This window comes from Perca fluviatilis, chromosome 13, assembly GCF_010015445.1.
Source record: "Perca fluviatilis chromosome 13, GENO_Pfluv_1.0, whole genome shotgun sequence".
Classification (NCBI taxonomy): Eukaryota; Metazoa; Chordata; class Actinopteri; order Perciformes; family Percidae; genus Perca; species Perca fluviatilis.
The window spans coordinates 17,674,296-17,690,458 of record NC_053124.1 but is presented as its reverse complement, the minus strand read 5'-3'; the positions used below and the strand labels follow the sequence as shown (position 1 = coordinate 17,690,458).

Below are 16,163 nucleotides of genomic sequence, written 5' to 3'. Positions count from 1 at the left end.
TGGAGCTATGCGTGTGTACGTCTACACCAGAACGGGACGTTGCATTTGGAGCTCTGGTTGGGTTTAGGAAAAAAAAAGAACGGGACAGTTGGATTTACGAAAACAATAATGGGACGCGGGACAACGGTTGGGTTTAGGAAACGTGACCCGCGGGACACGAAGGAAACGTGACACGGTCTACGGGGTGAAAGTCCTGTGTTTGACCCATCCACCACCCCAACCAACCTCCTTAAGCGGATTTTAGGCCTTTCCTACTACTCGCTACGGCGTAAATTGACACGCAATCGCAAGGTAATGTAAGTCAATGGAGGCCAAACGGCGTTGATAAACACGCTAAAAAGCGATTAGGCATCTTGCCAAAATGGTATACGAATGGGCGTGTCCTACATACGCCACTTCATGAGATCAAAGAGGATTCTATATCTTTATCCTGGACACCATATCACCTCATGGTTTCAACTTTTAGATTTTGATCTTACTGTAAGCCTTTTTTGTAAATGTTTATCCTTAGAACAAAGAGTTTTTATAAGTATTAACAGGTCTCACTCCTGTTTTACAGATTTTATTACAAATATATATTTAGATCATCTTTCCCAGGAGTTAAAATCAGTCAATCTGGGTTTTTTTTGTGTTGATTTCCCTGTTGTAGGTATTAATATAATATAATAATCTATGATTATTGTTACCCTTTTGAATGATTTATGTGATGCATGTATTACATTTAACTGAATCATTATGTCTTGTGTTCTTTGATAATATTTTTCTCAGCGTTCTTTTTGTACAATACTTTTGCTCTTTCCACAGAGGCATGTTTTGTGCCTTGTATGGGTGTATCAGACACAGCTCTGCTCTGATTGGTCCAGTCTGAGAGTAGATTGACTTACATTATAACCACCTGAGTGGTGTGTGTGTGTGTGTGTGTGTGTACACTCTGCTTTCTGATGATTTCTTTGACAATGTGACAAAGATCCCACAAAGTTCAAAATTTAGCTGGGAGCTATCACTGCAGTGTGCAGATCTTTTGCCTGATCATTGCACATGCACAACACATATGTTGTTATAGGAAGGAAGACACACACATTCACTCATACGTGCATATGTAACCTTGTTTGCTGGTATGAAATCCAGGGATTGTGGCACGGTTCAGAGTTCTTAGAACACCAGCAACACACAGCGAGTCTGCCAGAGGAACCACAGAGTGTGAGACACACACACACACAAACACACGCATGCACAGAAACGTACACATGCCATGGCAGCACTGTCAGTGACTCAGTGTGTAAGTCACACTCCGGCTATGGTGCCTCTCGATTTTTTTAACAGCCGCCAGCACTGCACTGTATTTAATATTCCAAACAACTCTACTGCAGGACTCTGTGGCAGACATGCATGTATATTGACATCAGCATGTACATTACTGTATACACACACACACACACACACACACACACACACACACACACACACACACACACACACACACACACACACACACACACACACACACACACACACACACACACACACACACACACACACACACACACACACACACAATGTCCTCTGGCCAAATATGCCTGCACAAATAAGATTTAGGAGTTATGTTCACACATATACAGACAACACACGCACAAATATGCATGCTCGTCATTGGGGATGACTGCAGATGAGTCAGAAGGGGAGAGAGGGGAATCCTTGCCTCCTGTGAGCCAAATCTATAGGAGAGCCAATCCTAGGATTCTGCACCACAGATACTACTGACTCCATAAGGTTTGACCTATGAATCACCCCCTTATACATTCTCACAGGAGACTGTTCGCAGCTTTAGGTGGAGGAAAATATGGAAAGGTGTGTTCTTGAAATGTCACGTCAAGAGATGTCTTTATATCTGTGTCAGATTCTGAGATGGAAAAAGATTCCCCACCTGTTTCCCAGTGCTAAAGTGGCAAAGCAGACACAAAAAAATGGTCTCTTACTAGCACTGATATGTTTTTTAATATGGATCAAAGGGACTGAAACACTTGCATGCACTGGTAGAATCAACCACTCACCAGTTCAAATTTGGCATTGTTTGCAAAAATTGCACTCTAATGAGGGTGGAGGCCAAATGATTCAGTCCATTTTCAAATGCTTAAAATGCATATCCGGATGTTTTTGCCTCGCAGTTCAAAGCTCACTTTTGTGGCTTTCAAAATGCATTCAGTCAGATTTTCTAAAAAGGTAACTGATAACAGGTCGCACGCACGCACACTCACTACTGCTACCTACAAATTGACAAGAACCGTTTCCCAAATAAAAGCACACAGGTAAGAAATGTTTTAACCATCACCCTCTAGTGGTGACTTAGGGGAAATGAACAACCTCAATAACTTAGCCATAGCATTTTAATTATTAGTTACTTTAATTGTGGGGACTCCAGGTGCAAATAGTTGCATTTATTGATTGTTATGGAAGACATCTGCAGAACCGTATTTGAAGAAATTAGCAATTTAGTTTGATGTTCAGAGATAAAAAAAACAAACAAATTGTGGCACACAAGAAGACTTCCAGCAATGTAAGATCATGGCATAAGACTCAAGGGAAAGGTACAGCAGGAAGCAGCTGCACGAGGCTGTGCAGCGGTTGACGTTTGCCGTGGGTGTTGGATTTGATGGGAGTGTCGCGACGCTGAGGGGGCGATGAGTCACAGTCAACGATAAGGACCTGGGGTTATGACTGACCTCTCAACTGTCCAACCCCTGGTACTCCTCCTTTTCTCTTTACTTCTGGTTCTTTGAATGGGTATCCTTGTTTGTCTCTTAGCCTTTGTTTTTTTTTCCGTTTCCCAGTCAATGACTCATAACTAACTTTTGCCTCCTTTTGTACCTTTTGACTCTTGGCTAACTGGAAGATTGGTCTTTCTTTTATCACTTGCCTCACATGATGCTTCTTTATATTTCAGGCCCTTTCCTCTAGCCTATCATCGTCCATTCTCCTACTCCGTGATCAGGGAGTGGAGCCTTTAGGTTTATCTGCGATTTGGAAAAAACGCTCTGACTCACACACTCACTTTATAGGCGATGACTCATTGCCACACAGGCCATTCAGATCCACAGTACACCAAAGTAAAACTGGTACATGAGTGCGTGTCAGTGTGCCTGTGTTTGCATAAACATTAACCTTTATATGCATTAAGGTGCTGTTGCACAGAGGGTTGATGACACACCACCTACGCAGCTTTTATCTTTCACAGTCACTGAGATTGCTGTAAGGGATGTTTTGGTACCCCTTTATTGAAAATGTCTGAATTCATGCACAGCACTCCTCTCCTTGAATTCAGTTTGTGCATGTGTGTAAATGTGGATAATGTTTCTTTGTCAAACATATGATACTAACTAGTAATATGTGTGTGTTGATGCGTACAAGTCCAAGGGCAGACAAGTATTTTTCATGACACAGGCAGATGAGGAATGATAAATGCGTTGAGTGACTCATGCAAGACAGACATAGGAGCCAGAGCCATCAGCGCGCGCATTTACACACACACACACACACACACACACACACACACACACACACACACACACACACACACACACACACACACATAATTTGTACAACTTTTGCATGTATGTGGAAGAGATTAGTCACTTTTAACTGCTGTCGTCGTGTAACTACTGTCACCTAGGCTGATTCACACTATAAACATTTTCTGAAATGACAATCAACTTCTCTGCTGCCATTGTTGGAGCTATTCATTGTTTTGTTATATTTAATAGTTAAATATTTATTTAATTTCTGTTTTGCTTGAATCATACAGCTACACAAGCTTGTTTATATCATTAGTATTTTTATTTTGGTTATTTATTTTTAAGATTATTTTTGGTCTTTTCCGCCTTTATTTTGATAGGACAGCTAGGTGAGAAAGGGGAGAGAGAGGGGGAAGACATGCAGCACCTGCTCTACCCACTGACCCAACCCAGCAACTGTTTTGGTTATTTCAAGTATCTGCTAGTGCTTTTGTTTTGAAAGTACCACGCAGCCTAACTGTCTAACACGTAGCCACCAGTCTACATACTGTATATGGGTGATCAGGTATGTAGGAGGTAGACACCGGCGAGGGCTGATGTTTTTTTAGCAGAGCCTAGAGACGCCATTGTTCTTTTTGTTTAAAATGTTTGTTTGCCAAGAACTTGATAAATAAACCTCACAAAATGCCACCTCTGCCTGGACAATGAACGTTTTTATCTCTGTGTAAGATTCACTCCTTCGGTGCCTCAGTGGCTGTTTTGTTTGACTTTGAGTTTTTAGTTTGTTTTGTTCAATCTGAGGACAAATCGCCACTTCAGCCATTTTTATGCAAAGTGAGGGTAAACCATCTACCAATTATAGAATGGCAATTCACTGAAACAATGCAAAATGTTAAAACTTATTTTCTTTTATTCATTCAGATGAATAGATGGTGCAATAAAATGCACTGGTAGTTCCAGTAAAATGAATATGAAATGTGCATATCGTGTTAAATATATATAAAAATATATAAGACAACAATTGGCTTGAATTTCAAAGACAAATGTTAGTAAAGGACAAGATGTTCTCTTATAAAGCATGACACAACTACAATACACTTACACTACAATACTGCACAGATCACATGTGTGAGGTGATTTTGGCAATGACACAGCTTTTCTTGAACAACATTATAAAACGGTAATACACCTTTGGATATCTTTTTGTTCCATACAGACGAACGCAGAATAAGAAAAACAAAATCAATGTTTGTCATCTGTGTCCTCCTCTTCGTCCTCATCTTCCTCCTCTTCAGATTCATCTTCGTCGTCTTCTTCCTCCTCTCTTGTCTGCCGACTGGAAGCTCTTTGTTGCTGTGACAACAAATAAACTGTCACTATGCAACTAAAATTATTAGCAGGCAGTCGTTAAACATAATTTGTGTTTTTGCAATTTTTTGTTTGTTGTTTCTGTCTTTCACTTGGGGCAATTCAAGTACAGGTGTGAACACACCCCAATATGCACTAAATTCATTAGGTTACATTTGTCTATATTTGTAGTAAATTACTGTATTATATGTTGAAGGACTGACATGTTGAAGTTCATATCATGGCATGTGTATAATCAAAGCACGAGACTTTATGTGCATTGTCATCTTTTAACTTTATTAGCTGTAAACAGGCTCTGCAATCCACTTTTCTAACTGTGCTGTATACCTGACTGCAACTGTGTTTGTTGTTTAGCAGTGTTTGCAGATCCCCACAGATACAATCAAACCTAATCAAGGAGTTTGATCTCAAGTTGTGGCGCAAGATGCATTTGAGGCACATTTTGATGACATGTGTGGACTGCAACCTACCTCTTCAGGTTCAAAGGTTATGTATCATGACGGTGGATCACATGTTACCGGGTTCAATCGCTATGGTAACTTATGCTGAACACCTAACCTGCTCGGGATCAGGTTATGTTGAAGATTAGAGATCAACTGGTATAAAAGCACTGCCTACTGACCATCGATTGATAACTGTGTCACCGTTCTTGGGGGAGAGAGAGAGAGAGAGAGAGAGAGAGAGAGAGAGAGAGAGAGAGAGAGAGAGAGAGAGAGAGAGAGAAAAAAAAAAAAAAAAAAAAAAAAAAAAAAAAAAAAAAAAAAAAAAAAAAAAAAGAGAAAAACCCCCGTTAACATTCCCTCATGGGTATTTTTACGAAAAATTTATTTTAAGCGGAGGGAATTACGTATAGGCTATTTGTCAGCTTCTTGAGCCGTGTGTCGCCAATGCGCACATCGGTTTGAATTATGTTTTTATATTTTTTATTTGCTCTCACGATCTCTTACCACTGCTGGGGTTGCAACTGCAATAATAGGCTAAAGCAACGACAGTTTATGGAAACGTGTAATTATGGTCAGATCTTGTACCTGACTGATGGGGAAGTGATATTGATAAGCGCTGTGATTTACACTTAACAATGTCGGCTTTTTCTTTTTTTCAGCTTTCCTTCCTATTTTAGAAAGCAGCGACTGTATTGCGTTTTGTCTGTTAAACCGTGTCGGTGTTCTTCATATTTATGTAGAATTATAGTTTGCTCTTATGTAAATTATGCGGCTCCGGTAGATGTTTGCGATTGGTCGTGCTGTGCAAACGCCGCCTCTTTTATGTGAACGCGCGTGCCGCTGGATTGGGAAACCCTGGGTTGACTGAACTGGTTGTTAACCACCGTCGTGACACAGCTTATGTTGGACCGCGGTTGTTAGGTTAGGAGAATCCAGGGAACTGAAATAAAGCCAGGGCATGTTGATCTTGATTCGTAGTACAGGCCTCTGGACATCTCCAGAACCAAGATCTGAACACACCTGAGGCCTGTACTACGAAGCAGGATTGGGCGTTAACGAGCTAACTTAAGGCTCAACCCAGGATTTTCTGTACTACGAAGGTGGATCACTTGTTATCGGGTTCAATCACCGTGGTAACTCATGCTGAACACCTAACCTGGTCGGGAGCAGGTTAAGTTGGAGATTAGAGATCAACCGGTGTTAAAGCACCGCCTACTGACCAATCAATACTCGATTGATAATGGCATCACCGTTCTTAGAAGACCAGGCGGAGCTCGGCGCAGAGAGAGAGAGGGAGAGAGAGGGAGAGAGTGGGAGAGAGGGGTGCGCATATAAAAGTTAAAACATTTAGAGACCGACAACCCCGTTAACAATCCCTGATGGGTATTTTTATGAAATATATATATTTTAATGGGAGGGAATTACATATTGGCTATTTGTCGGGTTCTTGAGCCATGTGTTGCCAATGCGCACATCGGTTTGAATTATGTTTTTATATGTTTTATTTGCTCTCACGATCGCTTCCCACTGCCAGGGTTGCAACTGCAATAATAGGCTAAAGCAACGACAGTTTATGGAAAGCCCCAGTGTAATTATGGTCAGATCTAGTGCCTGACTGATGGGGAAGTGATATTGATAAGAGTAATTTACGCATCTACAGCGTCTGCAATTTTTTTTTTTTGCCAGCTTTCCTTCCTGTTTTAGGAATCAGCGACTGTATTGCGTTTTCCCTGTAAAACCAAGTCTGTGTTCTTCATATTTATGTAGAATTATAGTTTGCTCTTCTTGTTTAAAATATGCGGCTCTGGTAGATGTTTGCGATTGGTCGTGGTGCGCAAACACCACCTCTTTTATGTGAACGCGTGCGTCTCTAGATTGGACAAACCTGGGTTGATTGAACTTGTTAATAACCACCTTCGTGACACCGGTTAGGGTTAGTGAAGCCGGATTACTGAAAGAAATGTTGATCTTGCTTCGTAGTACAGGCCTCTAGTCTCATGTTGCCAGACCTATCTCCACAGTGCTGTGTCACCACTGAAGTATGGTCTGGCTAAACCGCTTATCTGTTCTGGGATTGGGGAATGCACTCTGTTTGTATTTCTTTAAACCAATCATAACCGTCGTGGGCGGTGCTAAGCCCCGGATGCAGCAACGATGCCCTTGCAAAATAGATAGCAGAAAGGGAAGGGACATCCGTCAGGCTGGATGTCAGGCTTTATCCCAGCAATGTACATCTGTTGAGCCTGACTAGAAAACACCCTATGAGACCTAAAGAAGAAAGTTCTTCTGAAGGTGGGAGGAAATGCATGATGTTACTGGCATGTAATGACGTGTAGAGACTCAAACTAAATGATGGCGGGGGTGATGCTGCGTATAAACTTTGGCACAACTGATAAGATTCACTGATACGTTGTCAAGCACTAGCCTGGTATGAGGAAGACTATTGGGTTCAAAAAAGGAGGAAGGGAATCTTTGGATTTCACAATGTAACGTGATCATCACAATGTAACTTACGCAACTGTCAAAGATAAATAAAAAGCAATGCCATAACAGAAACTTAGTCAAGCAGGGATCTTCTGGGGAAATTCTAGTTTTTTTCAATTAGAGCATCTGTGCACTGTCTGTATCTTACCTGTGAGGTCCCTGTTGTACTCAGGAAAGACCCGGTCCGATCGAGGGAGGTTTTGGAATTAGCTCGCACTATGTCTAAGCGTGAGTGGTAGTCAGGGGGATGCAGCGAACTCCTGAATACCTGCCAAAGACAGTAGGCGCTATATTTTTCCAAAGAGAAACAATACCTACACACCCATAGCAATCTTAATGTGTGAACTGGACATAATGCAAGATAACAATGAATTTCAAAAAATGACTGTAGAGTGGCCACAGTGTACACAAACTTGAGTGCACATTGTTAGTTTAGGAATGTTACACAATACTTGCTCTATTTTATATAAAATAAATAACATGTAGTCTTAGGAGTGAAAACGCACAACTCTCCAACCTGGAATCTTTCTTTGATCACACATAAACAAAGCAGGAAGGTATGCCTCTGATAACACAGCAAACTGCCATTTAAAACCACATCAAAAAAATAAATTCCACCAGAACTCTGATTCAATCTTTGTACTATGAGTCATTGAAAAACAGCCTTGTCCGGGTGAGGAGTTTCACTTCAATATGAATGGAAGGGAGAGGATATCAGTGCAAAAACAAACCGATGAAAGAGCAAGGGGTGCAGCAAAATAGCATTAGGGCATCTGCAGGAGGAACCTCGCTCACTGAATATCATTCAGTACGTTTACATGCACACCAATATTCCACTATTATTCAGAATGTAAACCGCATATTCTGGTTGGATTTTCCGAATAAGGCCTTTTTCCGAACATAGCATTTTCTGATTAAGACGCGGGATATTCCGGTATTATTCTTGTTTTAGAGGCATTGTTTGGACATGTATGCAGCGCATTCGGAATCTGCGTCTCAATCTGGGTTTTCACCACAGGCTTAGGGTCAGCTCTGTGCGTTGCTATGGGTGCTGTAAACAAACCAACCAGCCAACAGTTTACAGGGCTGCAAACGCGATAACAAGGAGAAACACAGCTACTTTTAAACATCAAAGACTTGGATATCAACAAGTTTTTGGATTTCGCCATGACGACCTTTTCAAGAATCTGGTCGAAAGGACTGGAAGAGGGACGCTGTGTTCGCCACCGCTGGTAAACTTTGAAAAAAAATCGTATTTTGCACGGCTACATGTAAACGGCAATATTAGTTGAATATTCACTTTTATTAGCCATGTAAACAGCTTAGTCGGTATATTGTCTTTTTCGGAATAAGGGCAAAAAACTGAATATTATGTGCATGTAAACGTAGTCAGTGATCCTTTGTTTTCTCACTACATGTTTTGTCTTTGTAAATACTAATAGCAAACCTCTCAGACCAAACTAAACAGAAGGAAGTAGCCAGCTATTACTCTGAATTGTAAAGAGTTCAACACAGGTTACTTCAAAGTTACCACACAAGTTAAAGGGTGTGGACTAGAGAATATGTAAAGTATGAGCAATGTGGTGATGAGTAATGGGTGAATAAGAGAGCTTGGACTTGTTAAATATAACCATCAGGTTACAATATACAGTGTTTGTCTGTGACATAGTGATTATGTCAGGTCAATAATTACACCTAACTTCGCATTTTCAAACATTTCCTTAGCACAAACACTAGCAGGCTAATTAGAATGACTGGGCCATGGTTAACCTTAAGCAGAGCATCAGCCTACCTCCAGGTCCTCCTCCTCATCCACACTTTGAATGCTCTGGTAGGCCAAGGTGTACACCTCCAAGGCCTTGGCATGGAACGACATCTCCACTGTCACAAACTCACCAAAGATTTTCTATAAGGGGGAAAGACATGGAGAATAATTCAGTACTGAGTAGGCTTTGGAACTATTTAAATTAATCACAAAACTACCTTGTGGCCACAAGACATGAATAATAGTTTTGAAATGGTAAAAGAAGGATAGTTTCTAACAACTGAAGGAGGATTAAGATGTGTGGACAGGTGTAAATAATTGTCAAATTGTAATCCTGATGTTGGCATGGTGAAATGGTTTATAGATTAATATAACATGTAGGCCCCAGTCAGTTAGGGCAAATGGTGTTTTATCTCAAAAGTAGTCTATATCCATGACCTTTCACTTCCGGGATTGTTTAGGTGCAGCCGGAAATTACGCCAGATGTCTTTCATTTCGGCCGGATGTTCGTCACCTTCCGGTTTCTTTGTGTTGACATTTTAAAGTCCAGTCCATTTATGAGTACTATGGTTAACTGCTCCTCAGATATCTGCAGGGAAAATCCAGACGGCTAGCTAGACTATCTGTCCAATCTGAGTTTTCTGTTGCACGACTAAAACAACCTTTGAATGTACACGTTCCACCAAAACAAGTTCCTTCCCGAGGCTATTTTGCAGAGGCTTAGTGCCGCCCAAGACGACTGTGATTGGTTATAAGAGAGAGAGAGGTCGTTGACAGATTTCTTGCAGTGGTGTGACAGCCATTTTCTCAAGTTAAATGTTCAAAAGACTAAGGACATGGTTAATGATTTTAGAAAAAACCCACATCCACCTCTCCCTACCACAATCAAGGGCACAGTGGTGGAGATGGTTGAGTCCTATAGGTTCTTGGGAACAGTGATTGATATAAAATTTGACCCTGCAAAAAACTTTTGCTGTGCAAACTTAACACTTTTAATGAGACTTTGATGGTTTTATTCTAAAAATCTAATATTGAGTCCATTTGAACTTTTTGTTAAAATCAGTCTATGGGAACATTACAATACAAAAGTTCTCTGTCCAAAATTGTTACAGAGGACAGCAAGATAATTGGCATACAGCAGCTCTCTCTAACAAGGATCTTTGACAGACAAGTTTTGCAGAAGGCACGGTCAATCTTGTCAAGTTCTGACCACCCCACCTCTGGGCGGAGATATAGGCTCCCTAGAGCAAAAACAAACGGGTATAAATTTGTGATGAAATTGTTCTTAATCAATCTGTTAGTTGTGTGCTGCAAAGATGTTTTATGCCTTGTTTATGGTGGTGGTGTTGTTTGTACCTACATACCCTCACTGTCTGGTTCCACTTCACTGCAACCCACTGCTTTAACAGACATAGGCTATATTTACAACCACTAAAATTGTTGTTCTTAATTTGATGCGGAAAGAAAGCTCAGCGCAGCAGACCTTGATGTCCCGGATCTTCTGCTTCTCAAACTCGTCTATGGTCTCCTCAAGCTGCCTGGTCGTCCGCGTGGCATCCATGGTGGCTCTCTGGAGATCACTTTCAGCCTGATGGTCAAACAAGTGAATATACAACATGATACAAAACACATCAGACCAACATGAGCGGTTATGGCTGGCTACAGTTTTTGAGAAAATCTGTATATAAACAGAAATTCAACATTATGCCTTTATGCTTGTTAATTTACTTAATTAGTGAATAAATACTTGATACCCGGGCTAATATCATCCAACAGCTGCATTACCATAAGTTGCAGCACCTATCCACAAGAGCCCTTCAGGTATTCACACGCTAATACAGAAAGGGAAAGCAATAGCTCCTGCAATGTTGACACTTGTGTCTCATGCATGCAAATGTAAGACCTTCACTACACACATAGAGAAAATATGAACTTTATTAACTGAACTGCTGCAATTACTTTTGTTTCCTATAGGTGCTGCAGGTTGGCGTGTGTATAGTTATACACGTTATACAAATAGTTTATACTGAGTGTTTGTGAGTGAGTTACAAGTAATGTCCATGATGTGCTTCACATTTAATAAAGAGTTATGAAAAATATGAACATATTGGATGATTTCTGTTGGAGTTGTTACACTTTCAAGGTAATTCTGAAATGTGTTTCATCTTCGTGGTCATACAGCCCAGATTACACGGGACACACCTGAGACTGAAGGCTTGGTCAAGGAAAAACCAAACAAATATTAGCCTATTGTCTGTGTTTATTCTACTACTGCAAGTTTATTCTGACCTACACACTGCAACTGGGTATGACTTGTTATTGCATCAAGTGGATGGGAAGATACTGCAAAGTAAAACCTTGTCAAACTAGACAAGATGAACATTGAAAATGGATCCAAGTTTAATTTCCTGTTGCAATATTAATCAATATTAAAAAACTAACAAGAAATTAAGCTTTACCCAAGATGTTGCCTGCACTAAAAAGTATACAGGTAATTGTTGTAACATTGAAAGTATCTTGTCTGTTTGATATTAAAGGGTTTGAGAAACAGGGCAAGGATACAATGATCTGCCTGTCTGAGGGGTTTCTCTGCCTGGTCCTCTCAAGCTGAGCCATCTGTTTGGCTTCTCTGTCTCTGGCACTCTGAGTCGTCTTCAGATCCTCCTGCATGGATGCACGAGCACACAAGGACTAAGTGGTCATTACGAGAATAAACAATGATAGTCAATTATTTTTTTTATGTCAGGACATAATCTAAAAAACATTTGATGTAACGTGCAGGCTTTTGTGTTGTCTTTACTCTGAAACTGATGGTAATGTTAAGGGAATGATTGAAATATTAAAAGAATTATATATTGTTTCAGCGTTGACAGAAAATCAAGTACAGCCAATTTCACTTTGTTTAAGACTAAATAGTTTAGCCAGATCTAATTCAATTTGGCATGCTCCTCTGCCTGTACAACAAATGGCCAATCACAATCAATCTCAAAGCGGACTGTTTGTTTTAAACAAGTTAAAAAGTGTCTTGTGTGTTTTTGGCACATACTTTGAAATTGTGCAAATCTACAGTTTGAAAGTATTTTGTTTTTTTGTTTGTTTTTTAAATACTAGAAAAAAGAGGCACTCTTTTGACAGTACTTTGCAACAGGGGGTGACTGGACAACAAGGCAACATGACTAGTTTTTATAATTTATGGCAACACTGTATCTGAGAGACTCCAAAAGTCACAAAGAAACAATTGACTTGCTATATTTATTAAGTAGAACATTTCCTTTAATCCTGCTTAAAAAAGATGCGGAGAGGGGGAGATACTGACAATGGCACATCAAAAGGCTGATGTGCCAGTGGGATGCTATCATTAAATCAATACTGCCCTCATGTGGCCATGCAGTGGTAATTAAACCCTGAGAGTAAAATGCCCCCTCAGCCCCTATTCTCATTTTGGTGATACAATTACTGCATCCTTGTAGGCCAGAGCACATTTAATCTTGAAATGTGTACTTAAAAAAAGCTGCAGTAATTGAGATGGTAATTAAACACAACTTAGGGACACTAAACAATTTCACCGTCTTTAAAGCACTCGTCCATTTCCTGTTGCCGGCAGCTGGAGCAGCATTTCTGTATAACTGTTTAAAATGTGATATCTCAACAAGCAAGACTCCGTGTGTGTATACGTCAACATGGCTGCTGCTCACAGCAACACTTACCCTTTTACGTTTCACTACAGCTCCATAGCTTTTTAATGGCTCTATGACTTTGGCTTCAAGTCTTTCCACCTGTAAGGCATAACTTTACGTTATGTTCTGTCTTTCACAACACATTTATGCTGTTAATGTGAAATTATGATTGAAGTCAAAGCAACAGGAAATAAATTATTGTAGTTTTACCTCAGCTTGGCGGTAGTCTTGAATCTTTGCCAGGTGTTCAGCAAACTGTTTCATGCCCCTCTTCAGGTGTGGCGTTTCTGTGTCTGCATAAATACCGATTTCCCGAACCAGGACATCTGACTTGTCTCGTAGCCTGGCTGTTTTACGGACATAGGCAGCAAAGAGTTGGCACATCTCTCCAAAATGTTTCTCCACATTGGTGATGTTTTCCTGAATCTTTCTTGTCTGGTTGTCCCTGGAGAGGGTGAAGGACAGCAGTATTCAAATAGTGTATAGGGACACACAAGTGCATTTGTCTCACCTGTTTGTAGGGGAGGAGATTAATTTTTTTTTATTTTTCTTGTACAATAAGTCATGAGTTAGAATGTTCTAACTACATATTATGTGTAGTAACCAATTGATGGCTAAAACATCTTGTGTGTTTTTTTCCAGATTCTTTCGTGAAGCCTATTGTTATCACGACTGACTGATGATACAGGCACTGAGTGTAGTAAAACCTATTTATTTAGTAACAGCTAGTGTTAGTTACCGTTTGAGAAAAGGCCATTTTCTATAGGTAAACGTTAGCATTTGAGCTATATTTTGAGGATTATAAACGGAAATCCATTTTAACGGCTTGTAACGTTAGCTGATAGAGAAAGGTCATAAACAATCTCATCATGACCCAATAATAGCGTCTTGTGTTTACACCTTAGGTACTGATGAATAACTGTTAACTCGTTCCCTGCTATATCTGTGACTAATGTAAAGCGTGAAAGCGTACGTTAACTAACAGCTAGCTGACCTTTGATATCCTCGCTGCACTTGGGAGGTTGCTTTTTGTAAACGCTAACGTTAATTTACCGAGCACCAACTAGTTCCACTGCAAATAACGTTAACGGAGGATTTAGTTTGACGCAGTGTGTCTCTTACCTCGCTCTTGCATCGGGTGTACGGCTCATATTTGTAGGAAAAGGAAGTAAATGAAATGTATTCAGTGTTTAGCCAAGTTTATCTGGACGCAGATGTAACGCTAGCTAGCTAACAAGGCTTCTTTTCTCCCATGCTAGCACGCCAGTCTGTCGTTTCCATGGAGTCCCCGCGTCTCCGCTTGAGCAGTGCATTCTGGGAGGTTGAGTCGTTGGTTGACTTTACTTTTTCTCTTCGCCCTTTCATGTTTCTTGAAGTTATATCTAGAGTTGCATGTTATTTACAACTACTTTTTTAATTGGAGTGAAGTGTGGAACTCCTGAGAGGACGAAAAAAGTCAGCTCAAGGTGAGGCAACGTAGTTTGTTTCGATAGTTTTGCTTACCTTAATGATATAGCCTATGAAGCCATAGTGGAAAGAAAATATTGCAGTTTTTACGCCACATTCATTAGACATCTTTAATTAGTAGTTTCTTAGCAGATTACGATTATACATACAAAACATATAATGAACAATATGATGTATTGTAATAGATTAAACAAACCAACAGTATAAAGCAGTCAAAATTAAGCTATATCCGCCTTGACCAAACACATTCAAATGCTGCCTGTGTGTTGATCAATCAAAAATAATAATCAAATAATATTATAACATTTACATCACCTATATATGGGTCATTCTGTATAATCAGTACTTATGTATATCTTGCTAATAATACTGCACTAAACTGCATTTTTATAACACCTTTATCCATACCTCTTTACATTCAATGTACTTTTCATTCACACACACAGATACTGGCAGAGATACCATGCAAGGGGATGGCCAAACCATCAGAAGCAGTTGGGGTCTGGTTATTGCTCAATGGCAGTAGGAACTTGAATCGAACCACTGACCCTGCCATTATTGCACAGCTGCTCTACCTGCTGAGCCACAGGTAGAAAACTGTTCCTTTGCTGAAGTTAAATTTAAAATGCAAAACTTGTACTTGTTGTAAAACATTTTTACAATGTGGTATTGCAGGTAAGTGTCTGAATACATCTTACATAATTCTACTTTACATACATGCACACTGGTAAGCGAGTTTAGATTGTTTCACGGAGGAGGAGGGCAAAATTAAAAAATTTTTTGGGCCTTTTAATCTACAGGACAGATGAAGACATGAAAGGGGAGAGAGAGGGGGAATGACATGCAGCAAAGGGCCGCAGGTCGGAGTCGAACCTGCGGCTGCCGCGCCAAGGATCAAACCTCTACATATGTGTGCCTGCTCCACCAACTGAGCTAACCCGGCCACAGAGGAGGGCAAGATTATGAACTCATGAGTGTTTAAGGTTTAGTCAAAGACAGTGCAAAACTTAAACGTTTGTAACCTGGATTTAAAAGTGAAGCTACCTATGAACTGGTGTAATGTGCTCAGTTTTCTTGGCCTTTAGGACTCTAGCAGCAGCATTCTAAATAAGATGAATTTGTCTGAGAGGTTTTTAGGGGAGACCTGAGAAAAGACTATTGCAGTAAACTAACCAGCTTGGATTAGTTTCTTCATGTTTCAGTCATAATTTATCCTCTCAATTACTTAATTAGTTAGTTAGTTAATAATTTGATAGGGAACCACCTTATAAGCCTTGTAGTTAAAAAAGTATAAAGTAGCAAAAAATTAGCTAAATGAAAACGAAGCAGAGACCAAGACAAAAACTTGTCTTTTGTTATCAAGCCGCCAAAGCTATAAAAGCAGTTATAAAATATGTTGTGTCACGCCTATTAGAGATATTAACCCAACATATCAAACAAGTAATTTGAT

The 16,163-nt window shown here is 40.1% G+C and overlaps 1 protein-coding gene across 3 annotated transcripts; it reads right to left on the bottom strand.

The window, feature by feature from the left end:
- Positions 1-4,535: 4,535 nt before the first annotated feature.
- Positions 4,536-14,559, bottom strand: cibar1 (CBY1 interacting BAR domain containing 1). Of its 3 annotated transcripts, XM_039820556.1 has the most exons (9): positions 14,369-14,556; positions 13,457-13,691; positions 13,277-13,345; positions 12,132-12,233; positions 11,772-11,777; positions 11,053-11,157; positions 9,597-9,710; positions 7,953-8,072; positions 4,536-4,862 (listed from the first exon to the last, which is right to left on the bottom strand). In XM_039820556.1, exons 1-9 carry the CDS (start codon positions 14,395-14,397, stop codon positions 4,752-4,754), a joined length of 891 nt encoding a protein of 296 aa, XP_039676490.1. In that variant the 5' UTR covers positions 14,398-14,556; the 3' UTR covers positions 4,536-4,751. The 3 variants fall into 3 exon arrangements, with proteins under 3 accessions (XP_039676490.1, XP_039676492.1, XP_039676491.1); XM_039820558.1 differs by lacking the exon at positions 7,953-8,072 and having other exon boundaries at positions 14,369-14,559; XM_039820557.1 differs by lacking the exons at positions 11,772-11,777; positions 12,132-12,233 and having other exon boundaries at positions 14,369-14,558.
- Positions 14,560-16,163: the final 1,604 nt, after the last annotated feature.

What these genes read in the sequence shown, in the direction of transcription:
- cibar1 (XM_039820556.1), bottom strand. Translation starts at nt 14,397, where the DNA reads ATGAGCCGTACACCCGATGCAAGAGCGAG. An exon ending in AAGACTACCGCCAAGCTGAG is followed by an intron (nt 13,346 to 13,456) that starts GTAAAACTACAA and finishes TATGCCTTACAG; the next exon opens with GTGGAAAGACTTGAAGCCAA. An exon ending in GTACAACAGGGACCTCACAG is followed by an intron (nt 4,863 to 7,952) that starts GTAAGATACAGA and finishes TTGTTGTCACAG; the next exon opens with CAACAAAGAGCTTCCAGTCG.